At 47.1% G+C, this 23,833-nt stretch overlaps 1 protein-coding gene across 2 annotated transcripts in view; it reads right to left on the reverse strand.

Annotated features, from left to right (window-relative positions):
- The window catches only part of LOC137571183 (cytochrome P450 2K1-like), a 59,097-nt gene that overhangs the window by 17,514 nt on the left and 17,750 nt on the right, over nt 1-23,833 (reverse strand). For both annotated transcript variants that reach the window (XM_068279997.1, XM_068279996.1), the window contains exons 4-6: nt 13,788-13,938; nt 2,499-2,659; nt 1,452-1,628 (exon numbers count right to left, since the gene is read on the reverse strand). In XM_068279997.1, the coding sequence (XP_068136098.1) occupies nt 1,452-1,628; nt 2,499-2,659; nt 13,788-13,938 (489 nt within the window). The remainder of the gene's footprint in view (nt 1-1,451; nt 1,629-2,498; nt 2,660-13,787; nt 13,939-23,833) is intronic.

Genomic DNA, 23,833 nt, shown 5'->3' on the forward strand with positions numbered 1-23,833 from the left:
CAGATTTTTGTAGTTCAAAGCAAGTGTGACACCTCCAATTAAACACTATTACAGATTTTTGTTGCTAATTTTGTGTTGACTCTTCTATAGGAAGGTGAGAACTACTTCCCCTGTCTTTATGAATTATTTAATATTGTTTTATACTGATTGGCACATCTGCTTCGTTGTCCTATCATAGAGTAAGTATTTAACCAATTCGGGACCAGCACCCTCTGCCCCCTTAAGGACCAGAGGGTGCTGGTCCAGTAAAGCGCCGCTTCCCGACGAATCGCCGCTAAAATCCGCCGCTCCCGACGGTCACGCCGCTCTGTCCCCGCCGCAGGCTGCTTTCTCTGCCGTCGCTATGACGGCAGAGCGCGGTGCGCTGGTTAGGAGCCGCTTTCATTGGCTCCTGACCCTGTCACTCCATGTAAGCCAATGGGAACAGCTTACATGAATGACAGGGCCAGGAGCCAATGAAAACGGCTCCTGCCCGGCTCACAGTGCTCTGCCGCCATAGAGGCGGCAGGGCAGCGAGCGGCGTCAGCGGCGGGGACGGGAGGGGGCGCGCGGTCAATGGGACGTAGAGATTACGTCCGGTCAGAACCGCAGCGCCTCCTGCCCCCCGTAGATTTATTCTGCGACGGTCCGCAATAGGTTAAAGAGGAGTAGTCCAGTTCTGAAGCATGCTTACCAGAAAATTAACAAACTAAAAAGATTTTAATTGATAAAGTTCTTGGTGATCTTCGTGATGCTGAAAGGATTTTATAGCCATGTATACTGAAGGTCCCTACATGCAGGTGACTGGTGGAGTTATGTGTAGTCACAGTAGCATCTATACAGCCAGGGGTTTTTTACAGAGGCGTAGCTATGGGTGGACAAGGGGGGACACATGTCCCCGGGCGCAGCACTGTAAGGGGGCGCAGAGCATGGCCAGCCACCACACCCCCAAGTTAGTAAGAGGCAGCTTGCTGGCTGCCTGAAGTGCCCCCGCTTCCCTCCCTCCCTCTGCAGAGGAGTGCAGAAGCGTTAACACCAGCAGAACAACAGGGGAACATTTGGCTAACTATAGGGTGGCACATTTGGCTATCTAAACGGGGGGAAGGGGGTCACACCTGCCTATCTAAACAGCTTTTTTACATTTGACTCCACCCATGACCATGACCACATTCTGATGCGTGGCCCTGCCCAACTTGTCCCCGGGCAGAAAAGCCTAGCTACGCTTTTTTTATCCATAAATGGGCATGGTTTTGGCATATTTTTGGATGCATCTCCCACTTGGGATTCCCGCAAGTGTTTATTTTTTTAAAAATGTCTTTTTCATTCAACGCTATACCTATTACCCTTGGTTCCTGTTGTTCTCATTTTTGTTTTTGTTTTTATTTATAAGCATATATAAATTATTTGCCAATATCTATTACTTTCCAACAGGAAAACTTTACAACCCTTTGTGAAAATTGTGTCAGTCTTACCTCCTGTTGCTTTGCCAGATAGGAATCGATCAGGTTCCTCTGGTCATTCACATCCAACTCTTGCCTCTGCTTAGCAAATGTCTCTCTTATAAAACTCTGCAGTTGAGCAATATTCTCAGGGATCTTCTTGTGGGCCCCGGGTAGCAGGCCTATCAGTGAAGGGTAGGCATTGTACAGCTTAAACAATAATAAATACAAGAATACGTTAACTTAACAAAAACAGATTTTCACTCATACTGACTTATCTAATGCTATGAATGATCAGTGCCAACCTACTAAGGAGGGTGCTATGGCCTAGACTGTTTGCTATGTCACAAAATTGGCAACAGGTGGCCAATAAAATGATCAACACTTTCTGGTGCAACAAATAGAGTGTGGCAGCCTGGGCTTTGGTTTGCAAAGTAGTAAGCGAACAAACCACAAGTCTTCAGGAACATAGTCCAATGTGGAGATGGTTTACAAAGTTTGTAGTTTGTTATAGAGTTCTAAAAGCATTTTTAGCTTATGTAACAACAAAAGTTTTTGAGATGTGGGAGGAAACAAGGGTGCCCAGAGGAAACTCACGCAGACACGGGGAGAACATACCAACTTAATGCAGATAGTGAAAAGACACAAGAGACGGCACACCACTGGCTGCAAACAATTTTGCGTACACTTGTTCCTAATACAGCAAAATTGTTTGCAGCCAGTGGGGTGCCGTTTTGTGTCTTTTTGGGTATTGCCTAAAGCCGTAGGAGCAATCCGGCTGAGACAAGGCACCGGCTAAAGTTACAGGTTCGGTTGACCTGCTACACATGTTCTCCAGGCATCTACTGTGTGTGGATTAATGCAGATAGTGCCCTGGCTGCCCAGATTCTAAATACTAGTTGGTTGCTTTATGTGAAATAAGATACAATTGGGTGGGAATAGGGGATGTGGCCTGTGTTGAGGGGTGGGGTTTAGGGTGCCAGAATGCCTGTGCCTACAGGCACCGGAGTTGTAAGTCCAGCCCTGGGAAGACCTCTTTCCTCCTTTTAAGTATTCAGTCCAAAAATGGAAATGACTTACCCTGACTATAGGTGACGCCACAAGTCTTACATTCTCATTAACAATGTCTATGAGCTTCTTTAAGGTTGGGTCGTCATACTCAAATCTTCTGCTTAGTAATATGGAGACAATTATGTTGGCAACAGCTGTAGTAAGGATTGTCCGATTGTCAAAGGGCTTGCCTAAAAGCAGAATAGACATAAAGAGTAAGTGCAGCATTGTCTCAAAGTCCCCCAGTGTTATATATAACCTGGTATTGCCATAACTAAAGGGACCATCATACAAGCAACTTTCTATTTAATTGGTTTAGACACATTAGGGATTTACCATTTTCTATTACATATAAGCTGTATGGTGGCCGTATAGTGTACTGGTAAAGGGCACTGCATGTGACATAGGAGATCAGAATGTATATCCTGGCTGAGACCAGTACCTATTCACTGAGGAGGCCTTTGGCGAGACTCCCTAACACTCCAGGGTGGCCCATTGAACGTGTCCTAAGTGACTTCAGTTCACAAGTAGTGATGAGCACAGATTTTGCATGATTGCAATTCGCAGTTACGATGCAAAATTTTAATGCGAATCTTTTGGAAAAATCATAATTAACCTCCTGAGGACCATAGGCTTACACCCCCTAGTGACCAGGCCATTTTTTACAATATAGGCCACTGCAGCTTAATTTATTTATTTATTGTATTTATGAAGTGCCAACATATTACGCAGCGCTGGACATTAGTTTAGGCTATAGACAATATTTAGGGGTGACATACAGTAATACAACAATACCTGAATACAAGAAAAACCAGATCATGCAGCACAGTATGAGTACGAGGTAATGCTTAGTCAGTCACTGGATGGGAGCATGGAGATTAGGCAAGTCGAGTTCACTCAAATGCATAGCATGGATTCACAGTAATGGAGGTGCATGATCAGGTAGGACACAAAAGGAGGAGGACCCTGCCCACAGGCTTACAATCTAGAAGGTGTGGTAGGGACACGCGAGGTAGGGGGACCAGAGTTCAGCTGTGGGTTTAGAGCCCTTGTGAGGGGTGGTTAGGCCAGAGTGAAAAGGTGAGTTTTGAGGGCCTTCTTGAAGATGTTGAAGAAGGGGGCTGCCCTAATGGGTGGAGGTAGGGAGTTCCATAGTGTTGGAGCAGCTCTTGAGAAGTCCTGGAGGTGTGCATGGGACTAGGTGAAGCGGGTGGCGGTCAGGCAAAGTTCATTAGAGCTTTAAGGCCTCGCTGCAGGGCCATACAACTCAGCACACAACTTACACCCCCCCCCCTTTTCTGCCCACCACCAAAGCTTTCTGTTGGTGGGCTGTGATAGCTCCCAGGATGTTTATTGGAAAAAAAATATTTCTAAATAAATAAATACACCTATTTTATTATTATTTTAATAACCGTCCCTCCCGCCGCCAGCCTATAACAGCAATCAGCTGTCATAGGCATCAGGCTATGACACCGGATTGCTCCTGTCTCCCCCAGGGGGACAGCCGTGTCACACAGCTGTCCCCAGTACAGCGCTGCCTTAGATCGCAGCGCTGTACATTGATAATAGACAGCTGTTTTGCCATCTAACAGTCTCCTAGCGGCGATCCGATGATGGAGCGAGCATTGGCACGCACGATCTCCTGCAAAACCCCGCCCCAGGACTTGATGCCAATTGGCGCTAGGCAGTCCTGGGCTGCCACCGCGATCACGCCCATTGGTGTGATGCGGTCGTCTAGTAGTTAATTTTGTATGTAAACGTAATTAGGAAGCATAATTTTGCATAATTTTCCTGTAATTTTGCTGCTATTTATATACAATATATAACAACATTTCTATAGTGCTTTTCACCCATAGGACTCAAAGCACTTAAGCTCTCTCAGATTCAGTAGTTGGTAGTAGGATGAAGTATTCACACAACAAAAGTTATATTTCTACAAATGCCAAACTGAACAGGTGGGTTTTCAGTCTGGATTTAAACACTCCAGGGATAGAGCTGTCCTGATCTGCTGAGGTAAGGAGTTCCAAAATGAAGGAGCAGCATGACAGAAGGCTCTGGGACCACCTGATGGTGGCTCAGCTTTTCTCAAGGAAATAGCAGAATAGCAATAACACTGAAACATCCTAGGTGGATAATTCTGGGAGACTTTAACGCACAGGTCGATACAAACTCCTCCCAATTAGGAACTGAACTACTTCTCTCCATGAATGAACTGGGCTTCTCTCAAGCCGTTAACCTCCCTACCCACAAAAAGGACACACCTTGGACGTCATTTTCCATTCAGAACTCCTAATATCCAATGTGGAAATTGATCCAGTAGTTTGGTCAGACCACCACACTGTCCACTTCTACTTTACAGCACCAGCTACAAAACACCAAGTGAAAGAACTAATAAAATATCGTTCCTTGAAAGGTTTGACCCCCCAACACCTTCAGAACAGCCTTAATCTAGGTGGACTGACAGATCACAACTTAGGCCTTGAATATAACCACGATGTCTCAGCCGCTTTTGATGCCATAGCTCCCTTAAAGTTTAAACGTTCCACACCATTACATCACGCTCGCTGGTTTGACAACTCTATAAAGGAACTAAAGAAACAGGGACGCAGACTGGAACGAATGTGGCACAAAAACCAGTCCTCTGATGACAAACTTTCCCTAATTGCTTACCTGAAAAAATATCAAACGACGATTAACAAAAAGAAGTCCTTATTCCTGTCTCACAAAATTGCAAATGCAGCCAACAGACCTGCCCAACTCTTCTGCACGGTTGACAGTCTCTGCAATCCATCTTGCAGGAAATCCAGCATCAGACCTTCACAGGAACTTCTCAGACAAAGGGCTTGATTCACAAAGCTGTGCTAACTGTTAGCACACCTGTGAAAACCCTCTTAGCACGTCTAAACGAGCTTTTTGCGCGTAAAACTTTATGCGCGTAAAACTTTACGTGCATAAAACTTTACGCACGCACTGCACAGAGCGCAGGGCGCTCCGCGCGAAGTGCCCATTAAAGCCCATGGGACTTAGCGCGCATAAAACTTTGCGTGCGTAAAACTTTGCGCGCGCAAAGTTAGCGCGCGATCTGATTGAGAAATCCGGTGCTAACCTACTTAGCACCCTGGTTAGCACGTCTAAAGACTTTAGACATGCTAAGTAGGTTAGCACCACTTTGTGAATCAAGCCCTAAGTCTCCTCCATACGATCTGCCATTCAATTCACAGCCCCAGAAACCCATGCAGAGTCATATAACAGGTGCAAAAATAGCCTACCACCATGGTCTGATTTTAAGGTAATCACTGAAAAAGACATCTTGGATATCCTCTTAAACCTTCGCCAGACTACCTGCAATCTGGACCCTGACCCCACTAAGTTCATGTTGAAAAGCCCTGAACTATTTACACCGGCATTCCACAAAATAGTCAATGGTTCCTTACAAGAAGGGTGGTTTCCCTCTACTCTGAAAGAAGCAATCGTCAGGCCACTACTCAAGAAAACATCCTTAGACCCAGATGCTCTAAACAGCTACAGACCTGTCTCTAACCTCCCCTTTCTGGGAAAAGTTATTGAAAAGGCTGTCTACCTCCAACTTGAAGCCAGGCTCTCCAGAAACAACATCCTTGACCCTCTTCAATCTGGCTTCAGGAAATATCACAGCTGTGAAACAGCCCTCACCCAGATTTGCAATGATCTGCTCATTGCAAGAGACAAGGGTCAATGTTCCATCCTGATTTTGCTCGACCTCTCATCGGCTTTTGACACAGTCGATCATGAAATCTTGCTCAACAGGCTACAAGAGTACTGTGGCATAGATGGCATTGTTCTCCAGTGGTTCAACTCCTTCCTGGCTGGCAGAACACAAAGGGTAGCCTTAGGGCCCTTCCTCTCCAACCCTGTACCACTAAAATAGGGTTTACCTCAGGGCGCAATATTATCCCCTTTACTTTTCAACATATACATGCTGCCACTTGGAGAAATCATACAAAAACATGGCCTGACATATCATTGCTATGCTGATGACACCCAGCTATATTTGTCATTCAAACCTGGCATCACAGACCCTACTCCACAAATAAACTCATGCTTAGGTGAGCTTCAGGAGTGGATGAATATTAATTGGCTAAAAGTTAATGCTGACAAAACTGAGGTTCTTGTTATCGAGGCCCAGGGCTCAACAGCAAAGCAGCCCCAGTTTCAACCAACACCGCCAAGGATAGGGAGCTCAGACCTGAACAACTCAGACTGTGTGCGCAGCCTGGGAGTACTGATTGATGGGAAATTAAGCTTCAGGAATCAAATCTCAGCTGTTGTGAAACATTCCTTCTTTCATCTAAGGAATATTGCAATAATTAAACACCTAATTCCTTCAGAGGATCTTCCAACCCTAGTTCATGCCTTCGTCACATCAAGGTTAGACTATTGCAACGCCCTCTACACAGGCCTGCATAAGAAAGACTTACGCCGCCTGCAATTAGTACAGAATGCCGCCGCAAGGCTGTTAACGAGCCAACCCCGCCATTGCCACATAACACCAACCCTGAGCTCACTCCACTGGCTACCGATAAAATGGAGAATTCTGTTTAAGATTGGCTTACTGTTATTCAAATCCTTGCACAATCTGGGCCCTGGATACCTGAAGGACTTGTTGCAACTGCATCACACCCCCCACAATCTTTGATCAAAAGGATGTAACACCTTGGTCACCCCCAGAGTCCACCTCAAAACCTCTGGAGACAGAGCCTTTTGTCATGCTGCCCCTACACTTTGGAACTCCCTGCCACATCCAATCAGGACAGCTCCATCCCTGGAAGCATTTAAGTCTAAACTGAAAACCTACCTCTTTAGTCTGGCATTCATGAACATCTGACTATCTCCTCTGTAACACAACCCAGCCTGCAACCCTGTATTAATCTGAGACACAACTATGCGCTTTGAGTCCTATGGGAGAAAAGCGCTTTACAAATGTTATTGTATTATTGTATTGTAAAAGTTTCCAAGTGGACTCTGGGTATGACTAGATTATTGGAACCTGTGGATATGAGATTGCAGGGATTGCTACGCAGCTGTAACATTTCTTTCATGTATCCAAGGGCCAGATATGGCCACCTATGTTGGGGCCCGAAGGTTTGATTAGGCATGAGGTGGCAATGGTTAAGGTTAAGCATTGAGGAGGGGTGGCTAAGGTTAAGCATCCAAAGATTACGTACAAAATCGTAATTTTGAGAACTACACAAAATTTTGCGTAATCGTAATTAGTTCATTATGCTCATCACTAAGTCTAAATTTGCTGCATCCTTATTTCAGATCCATGATCTGAACACTACTTTATGCTGGATACACACCATGAGTTTCCGCGTCGAATGCGTCCGCCGATACGCGTCGATTCGATTATTTCCGAGCATTTCCGAACGAATTTCGATGATTTTTAGGTCGATTGACATGTAAAGTTTGGCAAATCGACCTAACGATCCATCGAAGCTTGAATCGGACATGTCGGAAATAATCGAATTGACGCGTATCGACGGACGCATCGAACGCGGAAACACATGGTGTGTATCCAGCAGAGAGATCATCAGGATCTGATCAGAGCTGATGGTCTCCAGATATTTATCTGAGAATAAAAATACTGAATATTAATGCACCCGATAACTCATTTTTTTTATCTTGACTTGTAGAGCTTTGAATTTGGTTAATACTATTGATGTTTTTTTCAGCGCCCTACAGATGTTTATCCTGCCATGAAGTGTAAGATATACTGGGAAATTATACCTGTATACCAATATTGATTAAGATTATGTTCAATTTGTTGGATTTGAGTGATGTCACTTCCCTTTCAAGTGGGATAAAACTCTGACATAGCATTCAATAAATATGCGTTTTCCTATTTTTAATTACCAATACAGTTATCATATTTAGGGCTGAGCTCTCGGATTCCGAATTTCGAGTTTTCCATCGGAATTTGGCAGTTCCGAGTAAGCACTCGAAACTCGAAAATTCGGCAATTCCGAGTACCGAATTCGCGTTTAGATTGAAGTCAATAGTGCAAAATTCCGTGGTTAATTGTGAAGCTCCCTTACATGCTATCATCACCAAATTTGGCATGTATGAGTAGGATGAGTAGGAACATGGTAAGATGAGTAGATGAGTAGGAACATGGTAAAAAAAAATGTGAAAAGATCTTATAGTTTTTGAAATAAACGATTTTAAAGTGTCATAGGAAAAATGGCCACTGGGAAATCCCGGAAAGCTGGAGGCCACACTAGAGTGGCGAAACCAGCCATTTTTCACATAGATGGTGGGTCCAGGTGACCAGAGCAGGAGGTGCGCTGGTCCCCTGGACCCACCTATTTATGTGAAATAACGCTCAATCTGACACTCTCAGGGGGCTGGTATGGCTCATGGTGCAAAGCCCCACGTGGCCGGGACTCCGCATTCTGGCTATCCCAGCCTGCATGGGAGACAAGGGGTTAAGGAGGCTTGGGAGGGGGGACCCCATGCTGTCTGTTTTCATGAAATGTATACAATATGTATACAGAACTCGGAATGCAGTAACCTGTACTGCAGCAAGTGTCATTTTACACAGTTTAAGAACCATTTTCCCTATGAAACTTTGAAATCGATTTGCTCAAAAACTATAAGGTCTTTTCACAAATTTTTTTTTACCATGTTCCTACTCATCTGCTTAATATACATGCCAAATTTGGTGATGATAGCATGTAAGGGGGCTTTACAATTAACCGCAGAAGTTGGCACTATTGACTTCAATAGAAATGCACTCAGAACACGAAATTCAGTTTTCACATGCAGTACACGGAATTTCGACGAAATCGGAATTCAGCTGTTCCGATCAGCCCTGATCATATTTTCTTTTGTGCACAAGTAATATTGTCTGTCTACAAATTACAAATTCCCAATGTACAGTTTATCTGCTGTGAAAGGTGCCATTGCATTTTATTGCATAGCTGCTGTATTTATATATTAAAATCTATCCAATCATCACTTCTCGGCTCTTTCTGCTTCTCAGCTCAGTACAGCTCAGTTTCACAGGTGTGCTAATGTTTACTTAACCACTTCGGGACCAGCACCCTCTGCCCCCTTAAAGAGGAACTGTTAGCTATAGGGTCTCAGAGACAAAAAACACATATATCAGTAGATAAATACTGTTTGTACTTACACATTATATGCATTGCACTGTCCACGTTTTGATTTCAGTCCATTTTTATCGGATCAGTGAATAATGGCGCACAGCGCATATGCATAAAAATGGCGCCGAATTAAAAAGATACGCTTACCGCTATTTATCGTTAGTACTGCATAATAATGGCGCACAGGGAAAAAAGAAGAAAAATGGCACACAGTAACGTTATTTATCATTAGTGGCACACACTAACGTTATTTATCAATAGTGCCGTTCATATGCCAAACAGCAGATGTTATTGCCCACAGTAACGTTATTTATCAATAGCGCCCTACATAAGCCAAACTGCAGATGTTATTTAACTGCAAAACGGTGAATGGATTTAATGTAACACTGTCAAGGTTAGGGTTAGGCACCACCAGGGGGGTCTAAGGGTTAGGCACCACCAGGGGGGTCTTAGGGTTAGGCACCACCAGGGGAGATTTAGGGTTAGGCACCACCAGGGAGGTCTTCAGGTTAGGCACCACCAGGGGATGGTTAGGGTTAGGCACCACCGGGGGGTTAGGGCTAGGCACCACCAGGGGGGTGGTTAGGATTAGGCACCACCAGGGGGGTCTAAGGGTTAGGCACCGCCAGGGAAGTGGTTAGGGTTAGGCACCACCAGGGGGGTTTAGGGGTTAGGGATAGGTGCAGAGAGGGTTCTGTGTGTTAACGCTAAATAACGATAAGGCTTTAACGCTAAATAACAATAAGGCTTTAACGTTAAATAGCGATAAGCGGCAAACGGATTAGCGGCAACACCATGCGCCATTATTCTCAGGCGCCATTTTCAGATGGATCCATTTTTATATAGTATATGCAGAGATTTATGTTCCTGACAGTTCCTGACAGGTTCCATCTTTGTCTGTCTGTGTCTGAAGCCAATCGTGATGTAATATCCTCCCTTTCCCTGCTTCCACTCTTCCCCCTGATTTAGTATGCATTAGCCGCCAACTCCCAGCCCTCAGACACTCCCACCAGGCACAGATGTCTATAACGTACCCCCCCTGCCCCCCTCCAAACATGTGTGGATGTCTGCCTGACACCCCCCCCCCCCCCCCCAAAGAAACAGGCGCATATGGCTATAACAACCACCCCAGAAACAGGATCCCATGTCTGCCCTCCCCCTCAGAAACAGGCTCCAGTTTCTGCCCGACCCCCCCAAGGAAACAGGCGCATATGGCTATAATGAAGCCCCCCTCCAAAGATGTGCGGATTTCTGCCTGATTCCAAAAAGCTTGCACCGAGAGAGAGAGAGAGCGGGAGCAGAGTACATGTCCACACAGCGCCGCCACCGCAGATCAGCCGAGGAGTCACAGAGCAGGAGAGAGAGATGCACGGCGATGCACAGAGCAGGAGAGAGAGAGAATCACGAGCAGGAGAGAGAGAGAGAGAATCAGGAGGAGAGAGGGAGATGCACGGTGGACAGTGTCGCAGTGCATCTCTCTCTCTCCTGCTCGTGATTCTCTCTCTCTCCTGCTCTGTGCATCGCCGTGCATCTCTCCCTCCTGATCTGTGACTCCTCGGCTGATCTGCAGTGGCGGCGCTGTGTGGACATGTACTCTGCTCCCGCTCTCTCTCTCTCGGTGCAAGCTTTTTGGAATCGGGCAGACATCCGCACATGTTTGGAGGGGGGCTTCGTTATAGCCATCTGTGCCTGTTTCCTTGGGAGGGGGGGGGGGTTCGGGCAGACATGGGAGCCTGCTTCTGCGGGGGATCGGGCAGACATGGGAGCCCGCTTCTGTGGGAGGTCGGGAGGGGGGTTGGGCAGACATGGGAGCCTGCTTCTGTGGGGGATCCTTCTGCAGGTTCACCTACGGAAACCTTGATGCACAGAAGCGTGGGAGGGCAGTAGGAGAACAGAGGCACCAGCAGGATAAAAGTGGATAAAAACTTTAAAATTTGCTGGGAGGAAGTGGTGGACTTACCTTCATAAAGCAGACACGAAAGACTGTCTGAATAGTAGTCACATTTATAAATTAGTACCCCAAAACAGTGCAACGCGTTTCGCAGGCCCAGCCCGCTTCATCAGGCAATAAAAATGGGGACAAGACAGAATTTCAGCAATAGCAGGTGTAGCGCCTCAGAGGCCCTTGTTTGAGGCGCTACACCTGCTATTGCTGAAATTCTGTCTTGTCCCCATTTTTATTGCCTGATGAAGCGGGCTGGGCCTGCGAAACGCGTTGCACTGTTTTGGGGTACTAATTAATAAATGTGACTACTATTCAGACAGTCTTTCGTGTCTGCTTTATGGAGGTAAGTCCACCACTTCCTCCCAGCAAATTTTAAAGTTTTTATCCACTTTTATCCTGCTAGCGCCTCTGTTCTCCTACTGCTATACCGTGTCCACCCCTGGTGGAGGGGTGATCTACCCCCTTTCGCATCTACAGAGAGAGACTTCTTATCCCTGAGTGAGGACAGGTCTAATCTCCTCACCTGCCTATACAGTGGTTGCCTGTGTGGTAACCCATGTTTGTGAGTATAATTTTCTCACGATAACCTTTACTTCATTTATGCTTAACATACTACACTATATTGGGCTCTCGGTTTCTCTACACTTTAGAAGCGTGGGAGGGGAAACCGGGAGGGAGAGAGAAGGCATCCAATCAGGCTGTAGTAAAGAATTAGGGTGGGATAGGGAAATGAATGGGAGGACCAGGGAGGCCAGTAGGGAGAAGAAGCAGCCCCAGAATGCTTTGCACCATCTGTTATGCGGCCTGGCGGCCTCCTTAGGAGGACCTTGGGAATACAGAGGAATGCTATTCAGCCAACTAAAAAGTAAGAGAGATTTTTAACTTCATGATTGCCTTTTTAGCTACCTTCTAAACTGTTTAACACAGGAGAACAGAGATTGAAATTTGCTTTTTTTGCCTAACAGTTACTCTGTTAGGAGCTGGTCCAGTAAACCGCCGCTTCCTGACAAATCGCCACTAAAATCCGCTGCTCCCGACGGTCACGCCGCTCTGTCCTCGCCGCAGGCTGCTCTCTCTGCCGTCGGAATGACGGCAGAGCGCTGTGCGCCGGTCAGGAGCCGCTTTCATTGTCTCCTGACCCTGCCACTCCATGTAAGCCAATGGGAACAGCTTACATGAATGACAGGGCCAGGAGCCAATGAAAATGGCTCCTGCCCGGCTCACAGTGCTCTGCTGGCAGGGCACCACATTGCGGCGGGGACAGAGCGGACGGAGCATCGGGGATGGGCGGGGGCGCATGGTCAATGGGACATAGGGTTTACGTCAGGTCAGAACCGCAGCGCCTCCTGCCCGCCGTAGATTCATACTGCAGCGGTCCGCAGGTAGTTAAGGTATCTGACAATGAAATGTAAACAAAAGATAATGTTTTGTTTTGGATGAGGCCAGAAGCTGCCCACTGAAGCAAGGGGCTTTCCACTGAAGAACTTTTTTGGTAGTAGATTTTATGCTGTAAATAATCTTTTAGAGCAAAGATTAAATACTGAGTTTCATACCATTTTAATTCAACTGTTCTGAATTTCCTCAGCTGCAAGAGTCAAGATTAATTATTGTTAAAGGGAACCTAAACTGAGAAGGATATGCATTTTTCCTTTTAAATAACACCAGTTTCCTGGCTATCCTGCTGATCCTGTGTCTCTAATACTTTTAGCCACAGCCCCTGAACAAGCATGCAGATCAGGTGCTCTGACTGAAGTCAGACTGGATTAGCTGCATGCTTGTTTCAGGTGTGTGATTCAGCCACTACTGCAGCCAAAGAGATCAGCAGGACTACCAGGCAACTGGTATTGTTTAAAAGAAAACATCCATACAGTATCCCTCTCAGTTTAGGTGCACTTTAACTCTGTACTTGAAGTGGAAAAGTGTTTATATACCTCTATTACATTTTTTCACACAAAAAATCAATAAAAATGTATTGATTGATAAACAAAAGATCAGCAGGACTGCTGGGCAACTGGTATTAAAAAGAAATCAATATGGCTCCCTCCATATCTCTCTCATTTCAGGAGTCCTTTAACAAACTGCAAACAAGGAGTGGAGGACTCTTCTTCTTGCTTAGAGTGCAGCAGCTGATGGCTCCTGCTATTATCAAGTCGATAAGAATTGGTATGGTCTGCTGTGCTGTAGTGGAGGTGACCAAAAGTTACCATAGGAGGGGGTGGAGCTTTCACTCACCTCCATGTGATCGGAATATCTCCATTAAGCACGCGGCTTCCTCTCTGATCTTGTCTTCTATATAACTCTTCCCCATCCCGTAGTCACGTAGGCTGGAGAGGGCAAAGCGTCTCATCACCTTCCAGTTCTCTCCACTGGAAAAGACGATACCTGGAAATGATAAACACACTATAAATGCTTCTCGGGGGCGAGAGGTTTATTTCTGCTTCCAAGGAATCTAGCAAATAAGTGCCCGTTAGGCATCAGTGGGCAAACATTCGTGCAATCCATGACATACCTCCCAACTTTTTGAGATAAGAAAGAGGGACACTTAACCTATTTTGGTTCCTGGACGTAGTTTCTACGTCCAGGAACCATGCGCGCTACCGCACGCCCCCGCGGCCGATCGTGCGCGTGCACGCGCACTCCCGGCCGCGGATTCGGTAGCCAAGGAATCAATGTATCGGGCTATGGAGCCCGATCACTGATTCCTCTCCCCCGCTGAAAAAGCGACAGCTTCTCTCGGAAGCTGAGCTTTTTCTGGCCGTCTCCTTCCCGATGCGTCACTCTAAGCGCGTGCTACGCTTAGCGTGACGTCATGTAAACAAACTCATGGCCGCCATCTTGTGGCCAAAAAGTAATGCTACACCTGAAAAAAAACAAAAAGAATTAACACACATTTACATTATAAATCTATTGTTTACCCCCCACCCTCCTAAAAGTACCCAAATAAAGTGTTTAGTATAAAAAAAAAGAACCATTACAATAAAAAAAAAAATAAAACATGTAAACATTTACCTAAGGGTCTAAACTTTTTAAATATCAATGTAAAGATGAAATATTTCTATATTTTTTTTATTTTAAACTTGTAAATAGTAATAGATGCAAAATGGAAAAAATGCACCATTATTTCCAAATAAAATATTGTCGCCATACATTGTGATAGGGACATAATTTTAATGGTATAATAACCGGGACATATGGACAAATACAATACGCGAGTTTTAATTATGGAGGCATGTATTATTTTAAAACTATAATCGCTGAAAACTGAGAAATAATGAATTTTTCCATTTTTTTCTTATTCTTCCTGTTAAAATGCATTTACAGTAAAGTGGCTCTTAGCAAAATGTACCCCCCAAAGAAAGCCTAATTGGTGGCGGAAAAAACAAGATATAGATCAGTGCAGTGTGATAAGTAGTGATAAAGTTATAGGCTAATGAATGGGAGGTGAACATTTCTCACGTGAAAACGACGGAACCTGAATGGGTTAAAGAGAAACTCCGACCAAAAATTTTACTTTATCTTAATCAGTAGCTGATACCCCCTTTTACATGAGAAATCTATTCCTTTTCACAAACAGACCACCAGGGGGCGCTGTATGACTGATATTGTGGTGAAACCCGTCCCACAAGAAAAGTTTGAACTTTTGGCAGTTTCCTGTCTGTGAACCTTGTTGCATTGTGGAAAATAGCTGTTTACAGCTGTTTCCAACTGCCAAAAACCATGCAGTGTAAGAATGGCTGCTGTTTACATTTTCCCAATAAAATTTATATTTGTCTCCGCCCACTTATGACCCGGCATTGCCCGCTTATGTATTTGGCTGGTGTCGGCTACGCCCACTTTTTCTAACCCTAACACACAATTACTCAATTACTCAATGACCAAGTTTGTGAGCTTTGCGGTCTTTGGCATCAGTAATTTGCATTGAAATGAAAGAAATCTGATTGGCTGTTTGTGGCTCCACCCCTTTCTGAAATTGAACCCTAGTCACCCAATGACCAACTGTATCAGGTTTGAGGCTTGTGCCATTAACAGTGCAAGAATGGCAGCAATGTAAATATTCCCCTTGAAAATCAATAGGTTAATTTTGATGGTCTTTTATAGACTCCACCCACTTTTCTGAATATTAATCCCAGTCACCTAGCAACCAACTGTGCAAAGTTTGAGAACTCTACTATTAACAGTGTAAGAATGGCTGCAGTTTACATTTTCCCAGTAAAATTTGTATTTGTCTCCGCCCACTTATGACCCGGCGTTGCCCGCTTATATATTTGGCTGGTGTTGGCTGTGCCCACTTTTCTAACCCTAACACACAATTAATCAATTACCAGGTTTGTGATCTTTGCGGTGTTTGGCATCAATAATTTGCATTGAAATGAAACAAATCTAATTGGCTGTTTGGGGCTCCACCCCCTTTCTGAAATTGAACCCCAGTCACCCAATGATCAACTGTACCAGGTTTGAGGCTTGTGCTATTAACAGTGCAAGAATGGCAGCAATGTAAATATTCCCCTTGAAAATCAATAGGTTAATTCTGATTGGCTTTTATAGACTCCACCCACTTTTCTGAATATTAATCTCAGTCACCCAACGACCAACTGTGTAAAGTTTGAGAACCCTACCATTAACAGTGTAAGAATGGCTGCAGTTTACATTTTCCCAGTGAAATTTGTATTTGTCTCCGCCCCCTTTTTGGTTATGGGAATAAAAAGTATCCTATACTTTATTCCAGATAATGTACTATGTGTGTGCCATTCAAATTCCGTTCGGCCATTTTTGCGTGATCGAGTAACAAACATCCAAACATCTGAACTTTCCCATTTATTATATTAGTAGGATATATATATATATGCGGCCAATGTGCAAAACGAGCAAGGGCTGCGGACTTTGGCCGGCCAGAACGCATTTTGACTTAACGTGGCCGGCAGAGTCCCGAAGTCCCGCTCACCTCTCCCCGCCGCCAGCTGCTCTCCCCTCCCTACCACCAGAAAGTCCTGCTCACCTGCCGCCAGTGGTGCTCAGCAGAGCTCGAATATTCGAGTAGCTCGAATATTCGAGCTCTTTTCCAGCTATTCGAGCTCGGTATTCGAGCTCCGAATAGCTGGAGCTATTCGAATGGGCTATCCGAGTACACTCGAATAGCCCATTCACTATTCGAGCTATTCGAGCAACCCGGCGCTATTCGAGCTCGGTACCGAGCTCGAATAGCGTCATAGCCCAGATTGATGTCCTTAGAGCCAATCAGAGGGCTCCCAGGCCCTCTGACGGCAGCCAATCACAGAGGGGGACCCTGGCCAGCCCCTACCCTATAAATAGCGGCCGCCATGTTCCGTTTCTCCATGCTTGCCTGAGACTTGTACAGAGAGAGAGTTGCTCCTTTGTGCTTTGGCTTAGCAAGTGCTCTATTGTGATCATTTACCTAGCGTTTTTGCTCACCTACACCTGCCATATACACCTATATTGTTGTTAGTTAGATAGACATTGTATTTTAGTTAGTAGCTTGTGTGTTACATTAGAGACAGGCAGCTGCTGCAAGCTTACAGGTTTAGGCCTCAGGGGGGCCTTGCCACTGTGGGCAGCTGTCCTCTGTTTATTTCTCTCATCTATACCAGTATTTCTGCTGTCCTTTACTAATAGTATTGTAGTTATACTGTACTAGGAGTAGGACACTCACTGACTGTCACTGTTTATAGGCTACTAGCTAGCTCCTGCGTGTGTGCACTCACTCACTGTCTGTGTGTACACACACTCTATTTCCTTCTGATTACTGATAGATTATTGTTATTTAGTTGTACTTACTTACTACTTACTCTTACTGTACCCGTAGGGACACTCACTGTCACTGTTCATATAGGCTACTAGCTCCTGCGTGTGCGCACTGCACTCACTGTCTGAGTGTACACACACAACACACACTCTATTTCCTTCTGATCGCTGATTGATTATCGTAATTAGTTAGTTGTACTTACTGTTACTACTTACTCTTACTGTACTAGGAGTCTAGGACACTCGGTCACTGTCCATAGGCTACTAGCTCCTGCGTGCGTGCACTCACTGTCTGAGTGTACACACACCCACACTCCATTTCCTTCTGATCGCTGATTGATTATCGTAATTAGTTAGTTCTACTTACTGTTACTACTTACTCTTACTGTACTAGGAGTCTAGGACACTCAGTCACTGTGTTCATAGGCTACTAGCTCCTGCGTGCGGTCACTCACTGTCTGAGTGTACACACACCACCCACACTCTATTTCCTTCTGATCGCTGATTGATTATTGTAATTAGTTAGTTCTACTTACTGTTACTACTTACTCTTACTGTACTAGGAGTCTAGGACACTCAGTCACTGTGTTCATAGGCTACTAGCTCCTGCGTGCGTGCACTCACTGTCTGAGTGTACACACACCCACACTCCATTTCCTTCTGATCGCTGATTGATTATTGTAATTAGTTAGTTCTACTTACTGTTACTACTTACTCTTACTGTACTAGGAGTCTAGGACACTCAGTCACTGTGTTGATAGGCTACTAGCTCCTGCGTGCGTGCACTCACTGTCTGAGTGTACACACACCCACACTCCATTTCCTTCTGATCGCTGATTGATTATTGTAATTAGTTAGTTCTTCTTACTGTTACTACTTACTCTTACTGTACTAGGAGTCTAGGACACTCAGTCACTGTGTTCATAGGCTACTAGCTCCTGCGTGCGTGCACTCACTGTCTGAGTGTACACACACCCACACTCCATTTCCTTCTGATCGCTGATTGATTATTGTAATTAGTTAGTTCTACTTACTGTTACTAGTTACTCTTACTGTACTAGGAGTCTAGGACACTCAGTCACTGTCCATAGGCTACTAGCTCCTGCGTGCGGTCACTCACTGTCTGAGTGTACACACACCCACACTCCATTTCCTTCTGATCGCTGATTGATTATTGTAATTAGTTAGTTCTACTTACTGTTACTACTTACTCTTACTGTACTAGGAGTCTAGGACACTCAGTCACTGTGTTCATAGGCTACTAGCTCCTGCGTGCGTGCACTCACTGTCTGAGTGTACACACACCCACACTCCATTTCCTTCTGATCGCTGATTGATTATTGTAATTAGTTAGTTCTTCTTACTGTTACTACTTACTCTTACTGTACTAGGAGTCTAGGACACTCAGTCACTGTGTTCATAGGCTACTAGCTCCTGCGTGCGTGCACTCACTGTCTGAGTGTACACACACCCTTCTGATCGCTGATTGATTATTGTAATTAGTTAGTTCTACTTACTGTTACTACTTACTCTTACTGTACTAGGAGTCTAGGACACTCAGTCACTGTGTTCATAGGCTACTAGCTCCTGCGTGCGTGCACTCACTGTCTGAGTGTACACACACCCACACTCCATTTCCTTCTGATCGCTGATTGATTATTGTAATTAGTTAGTTCTTCTTACTGTTACTACTTACTCTTACTGTACTAGGAGTCTAGGACACTCAGTCACTGTGTTCATAGGCTACTAGCTCCTGCGTGCGTGCACTCACTGTCTGAGTGTACACACACCCACACTCCATTTCCTTCTGATCGCTGATTGATTATTGTAATTAGTTAGTTCTACTTACTGTTACTAGTTACTCTTACTGTACTAGGAGTCTAGGACACTCAGTCACTGTCCATAGGCTACTAGCTCCTGCGTGCGGTCACTCACTGTCTGAGTGTACACACACCCACACTCCATTTCCTTCTGATCGCTGATTGATTATTGTAATTAGTTAGTTCTACTTACTGTTACTACTTACTCTTACTGTACTAGGAGTCTAGGACACTCAGTCACTGTGTTCATAGGCTACTAGTTCCTGCGTGCGTGCACTCACTGTCTGAGTGTACACACACCCTTCTGATCGCTGATTGATTATTGTAATTAGTTAGTTCTACTTACTGTTACTACTTACTCTTACTGTACTAGGAGTCTAGGACACTCAGTCACTGTGTTCATAGGCTACTAGCTCCTGCGTGCGTGCACTCACTGTCTGAGTGTACACACACCCACACTCCATTTCCTTCTGATCGCTGATTGATTATTGTAATTAGTTAGTTCTTCTTACTGTTACTACTTACTCTTACTGTACTAGGAGTCTAGGACACTCAGTCACTGTGTTCATAGGCTACTAGCTCCTGCGTGCGTGCACTCACTGTCTGAGTGTACACACACCCACACTCCATTTCCTTCTGATCGCTGATTGATTATTGTAATTAGTTAGTTCTACTTACTGTTACTAGTTACTCTTACTGTACTAGGAGTCTAGGACACTCAGTCACTGTCCATAGGCTACTAGCTCCTGCGTGCGGTCACTCACTGTCTGAGTGTACACACACCCACACTCCATTTCCTTCTGATCGCTGATTGATTATTGTAATTAGTTAGTTCTACTTACTGTTACTACTTACTCTTACTGTACTAGGAGTCTAGGACACTCAGTCACTGTGTTCATAGGCTACTAGCTCCTGCGTGCGTGCACTCACTGTCTGAGTGTACACACACCCACACTCCATTTCCTTCTGATTGCTGATTGATTATTGTAATTAGTTAGTTCTACTTACTGTTACTACTTATTCTTACTGTACTAGGAGTCTAGGACACTCAGTCACTGTGTTCATAGGCTACTAGCTCCTGCGTGCGTGCACTCACTGTCTGAGTGTACACACACCCACACTCCATTTCCTTCTGATCGCTGATTGATTATTGTAATTAGTTAGTTCTACTTACTGTTACTACTTACTCTTACTGTACTAGGAGTCTAGGACACTCAGTCACTGTGTTCATAGGCTACTAGCTCCTGCGTGCATGCACTCACTGTCTGAGTGTACACACACAACACACACTCTATTTCCTTCTGATCGCTGATTGATTATCGTAATTAGTTAGTTCTACTTACTGTTACTACTTACTCTTACTGTACTAGGAGTCTAGGACACTCAGTCACTGTCCATAGGCTACTAGCTCCTGCGTGCGTGCACTCACTGTCTGAGTGTACACACACTAAATTTACTTGTGATTACTACTGATTATTGTAACTGCTAGTTGTACTTCCTGACTGTTACTACTTACTTACTGTACTAGGGGACACTCACTCAGTCACCTCACCAACCAACCCACTCCATTAAAGTACCCCACTTTTCAGCCGCCCTTTTAAAAAACTTTTCTCTATACGCCCAAAACATTGAAGATGTCTGGAAGTGGCAGCCAGCGCGGTTTGGGCAAGGGGAAGGGCAGCAAGGGAATCAGGAGGAGAGGGAGCAGCATTGTGGCAAGCCGCGGCCGCGGGCGCGCCACCATGCACAGTTCCGCAGCAGCAGCAGCAGCGTCAGTGGCTAACATTCCTCCCATAGCCACTGGCCGTGGACGCCTTGGGCGCCGCCCAGCAGGAGCATCTGCAACTCACGCTGCAGAGACACAGCAGCAGCAGCGTGTAGCACCTGCTCCCATTTTCCTCCAGCCGGGTCGGAAACGTCCCATTGAGGAAAAGGATGCAGACACTGTGGTGCAACTCATGACGGAGGATGAGCAGCCCGCCATCAGCTCTGCATCCGAGGCCTCCACCCTCACCACCACCACCACCACCACCCCTGTTCGCAGCAGCCGCCCAGCAGGGTCTGGGGAGGAGGCCAGTTCACCGTCACTCGCCGACCTGTCATTCAGCAGTCTTTTGACCCCAGGCATCATGAGTAAATTGTCTGCTGTTGTTGGCGATCTTGAGGAGGAGATGCTGATGGGCACTTTGGGGGATGAGGGATTGGACAGCAAGACTGTGGCGACAGTCAAGCAGCCCATCCATGCATCAGGAGAGGAGTTTGGGGGGTCCTCATCCCAGCAGGACATGTTTCAGGAGGGGGAGGATGATGATGACCCGGTGACAGACAGAGACTGGGTGCCACCACCTCCAGGGGATGTCGTCCTCAGCAGCTCTGAGGAGGAGGAGGAGGATGCTCTTGTGGGCCTTGCAAGGAGGCGCATCATTGCAAGCATTGGCAGCAGCAGTAGGCAGGTCCCACAGCCTGCTGGTGTCTCAGGCTCAGCAGCAGCAGCAGCAGCATCTGCCAGTACCACCACCAGCCGCACCCAAGCCCCCCAAGCCCCCCCCCCAACCACCACAGGGAGACAGGCAGCAGCGCTTCCATGCCGTAGGGGGATGTTTAAGTCACCAATCTGGCGATATTTCACCATGCCCACTGTGTACAGCAAGTACGCCACTTGCAACCACTGTCAGCGGAAGTTGAGCAGAGGTGCAGACCCCTTAAAGTTCTGCACCAGCTCGCTCATCAACCACCTTGCGGCTAAACATTTCCACCAGCATGAGGAGTTCCAGAGGCTGAAGGCATCTGGTGCTGGCAGTGGCACCACACCCATCACTGCACAGCCTTCAGCAGCAGCAGCAGCAACAGCAGCCACCCGCCCTCCTGCTCCTCCAGCAGCACCAGCAGGAGTGCGGAAACGCACTGCTCCTCCCCCCTCTGCAACTCCTGCCGCCGACACTGAGGCCTGTTCTGGCAGCCAGTCCTCAGTGGCCTCCTCCGCTGTGTCTGCTGATTCCCGTGCCAGCAAAAGGCCACGCCAGAGCCTTTTGAGCGAGTCCTTCCAGGGGGTGGTTAGGGCTCTGCCTCCCAGCAGCCGTCGCGTGCGGCAGCTGAACGGCTTGCTGGCACGGGCCATGTGCTCCCAACTCCTGCCGTACACGCTCGTGCAGGAGGGGAGCGACATTCGTGCGCTGCTTGCTTGCGCAGCCCCAGACTGGCAGCTCCCCAGCAGACACTTCTTTGCCCGCAAGGCCATTCCTGCACTGCACCGCTTTGTGATGGCCAATGTGGAGCGAGGGCTGGAGCACGCGGTTGGTGAAAGGGTCCACGTCACCATGGACTCCTGGAGCAGCCGCTTCGGGACAGGCCACTACCTGTCCTTCACTGTCCACTGGGTCAGCTTGGTGGAAGGGGGTGAGGATGGGAGAGCAGCAGCGGGCACAGCAGCAGCAGCAACACAGTGGGTGGTGCCACCCCGCAGGGTCAGGGGAACTGCAGCAGGTTCCTCCGATCCTCTGCCATCCTCCGGCACACCTGGCCAAACCCCCCGCCTCAGCAGCAGCGTGAAGGCCCGCCACTGCCAAGCGCTGCTGCACTTGGTCAGCCTTGGGAAGACCAAGCTGACGGCAACCCATGTGTTGGCCAAACTCCAGGAGCAGGAGAGGATTTGGCTGACCCCCAGAGGCCTCAGAGTCGGAGAGGTGGTGGCCGACAATGGGGCCAATCTGGTTGCCGCAATAGACAGGGGAAACCTGACCCACATCCCCTGTCTTGCCCACGTGCTGAACCTGGTGGTGCAGAAGTTCCTGCGCACCTACCAGGGGATGGGCGAACTGCTGGAAACGGCAAGGAATGTTGTGCGTCACTTCCGGCGCTCGGCTGCAGCCTGTGCGAGCCTGGAAGACGTGCAAAAGGAGCTGGATCTGCCACGCCATCGGCTGATCCTTGACGTTCCGACTCGCTGGATCTCCACCCTGGCGATGTTGGAGCGTCTGGTTGAACAGAGGCACGCTGTCAACCAGTACCTTGCCCTGGCCACTGTTTCCGCAGCTCAGAGAAGGGACAAGACCAGCAACATCCCGTCCATCGTCCCCGATGATGACTGGAGGCACATGCAGCAGGTGTGCTTTGTGCTGGCTCCCTTCCTGCAGGCCACAAACATGGTGAGCAGGGACCATGCTATGGTCTGCGAGTGGGTGCCCCTGGTTTCTCTGCTGAACAGGGCCCTCGATGCTTTGCTGGAACAGGGAGCGGCAGCCTTGGACCAGCAGGAGCGGCAACCAGCTGCGCAGTCCACCTCTGAGGGGGAGGAGGAGGAGGACTTGGTGGAGGTCCCTGACCTGGCTGCTGATGAGGGGGATCAGCACAGCGCAGCTGAGTTGGTGCGGGGGTGGAGAGAGGATGAGGCGGCAGAGGAGGAGGATGAGGACAGCACTGACGTCGATGTGCCAGCAGACGTGGCCCGCCTCTTCCCAATGGCAGCGCACATGCTGACGTGCCTGCGCAGGGACCCCAGGGTGATGCAGATGAAGCAGAGGGAGGACATCTGGATCAGCATGATGTTGGACCCACGCCTCAAGGGGAAGTTGAGCCAGTTCCTGCCGCCTGCAGGAGGAGACCCAGCGCAACAAATAAGGAGCTTGCAGCAGGCCCTTGTTGAGCGCTTGGAGGAAGCCTTCCCCCAGCCTTCCACCCCCACTGTCCAGCAGCCAGCAC

This window comes from Hyperolius riggenbachi, chromosome 4 (assembly GCF_040937935.1).
Source record: "Hyperolius riggenbachi isolate aHypRig1 chromosome 4, aHypRig1.pri, whole genome shotgun sequence".
NCBI classification, from domain to species: Eukaryota; Metazoa; Chordata; class Amphibia; order Anura; family Hyperoliidae; genus Hyperolius; species Hyperolius riggenbachi.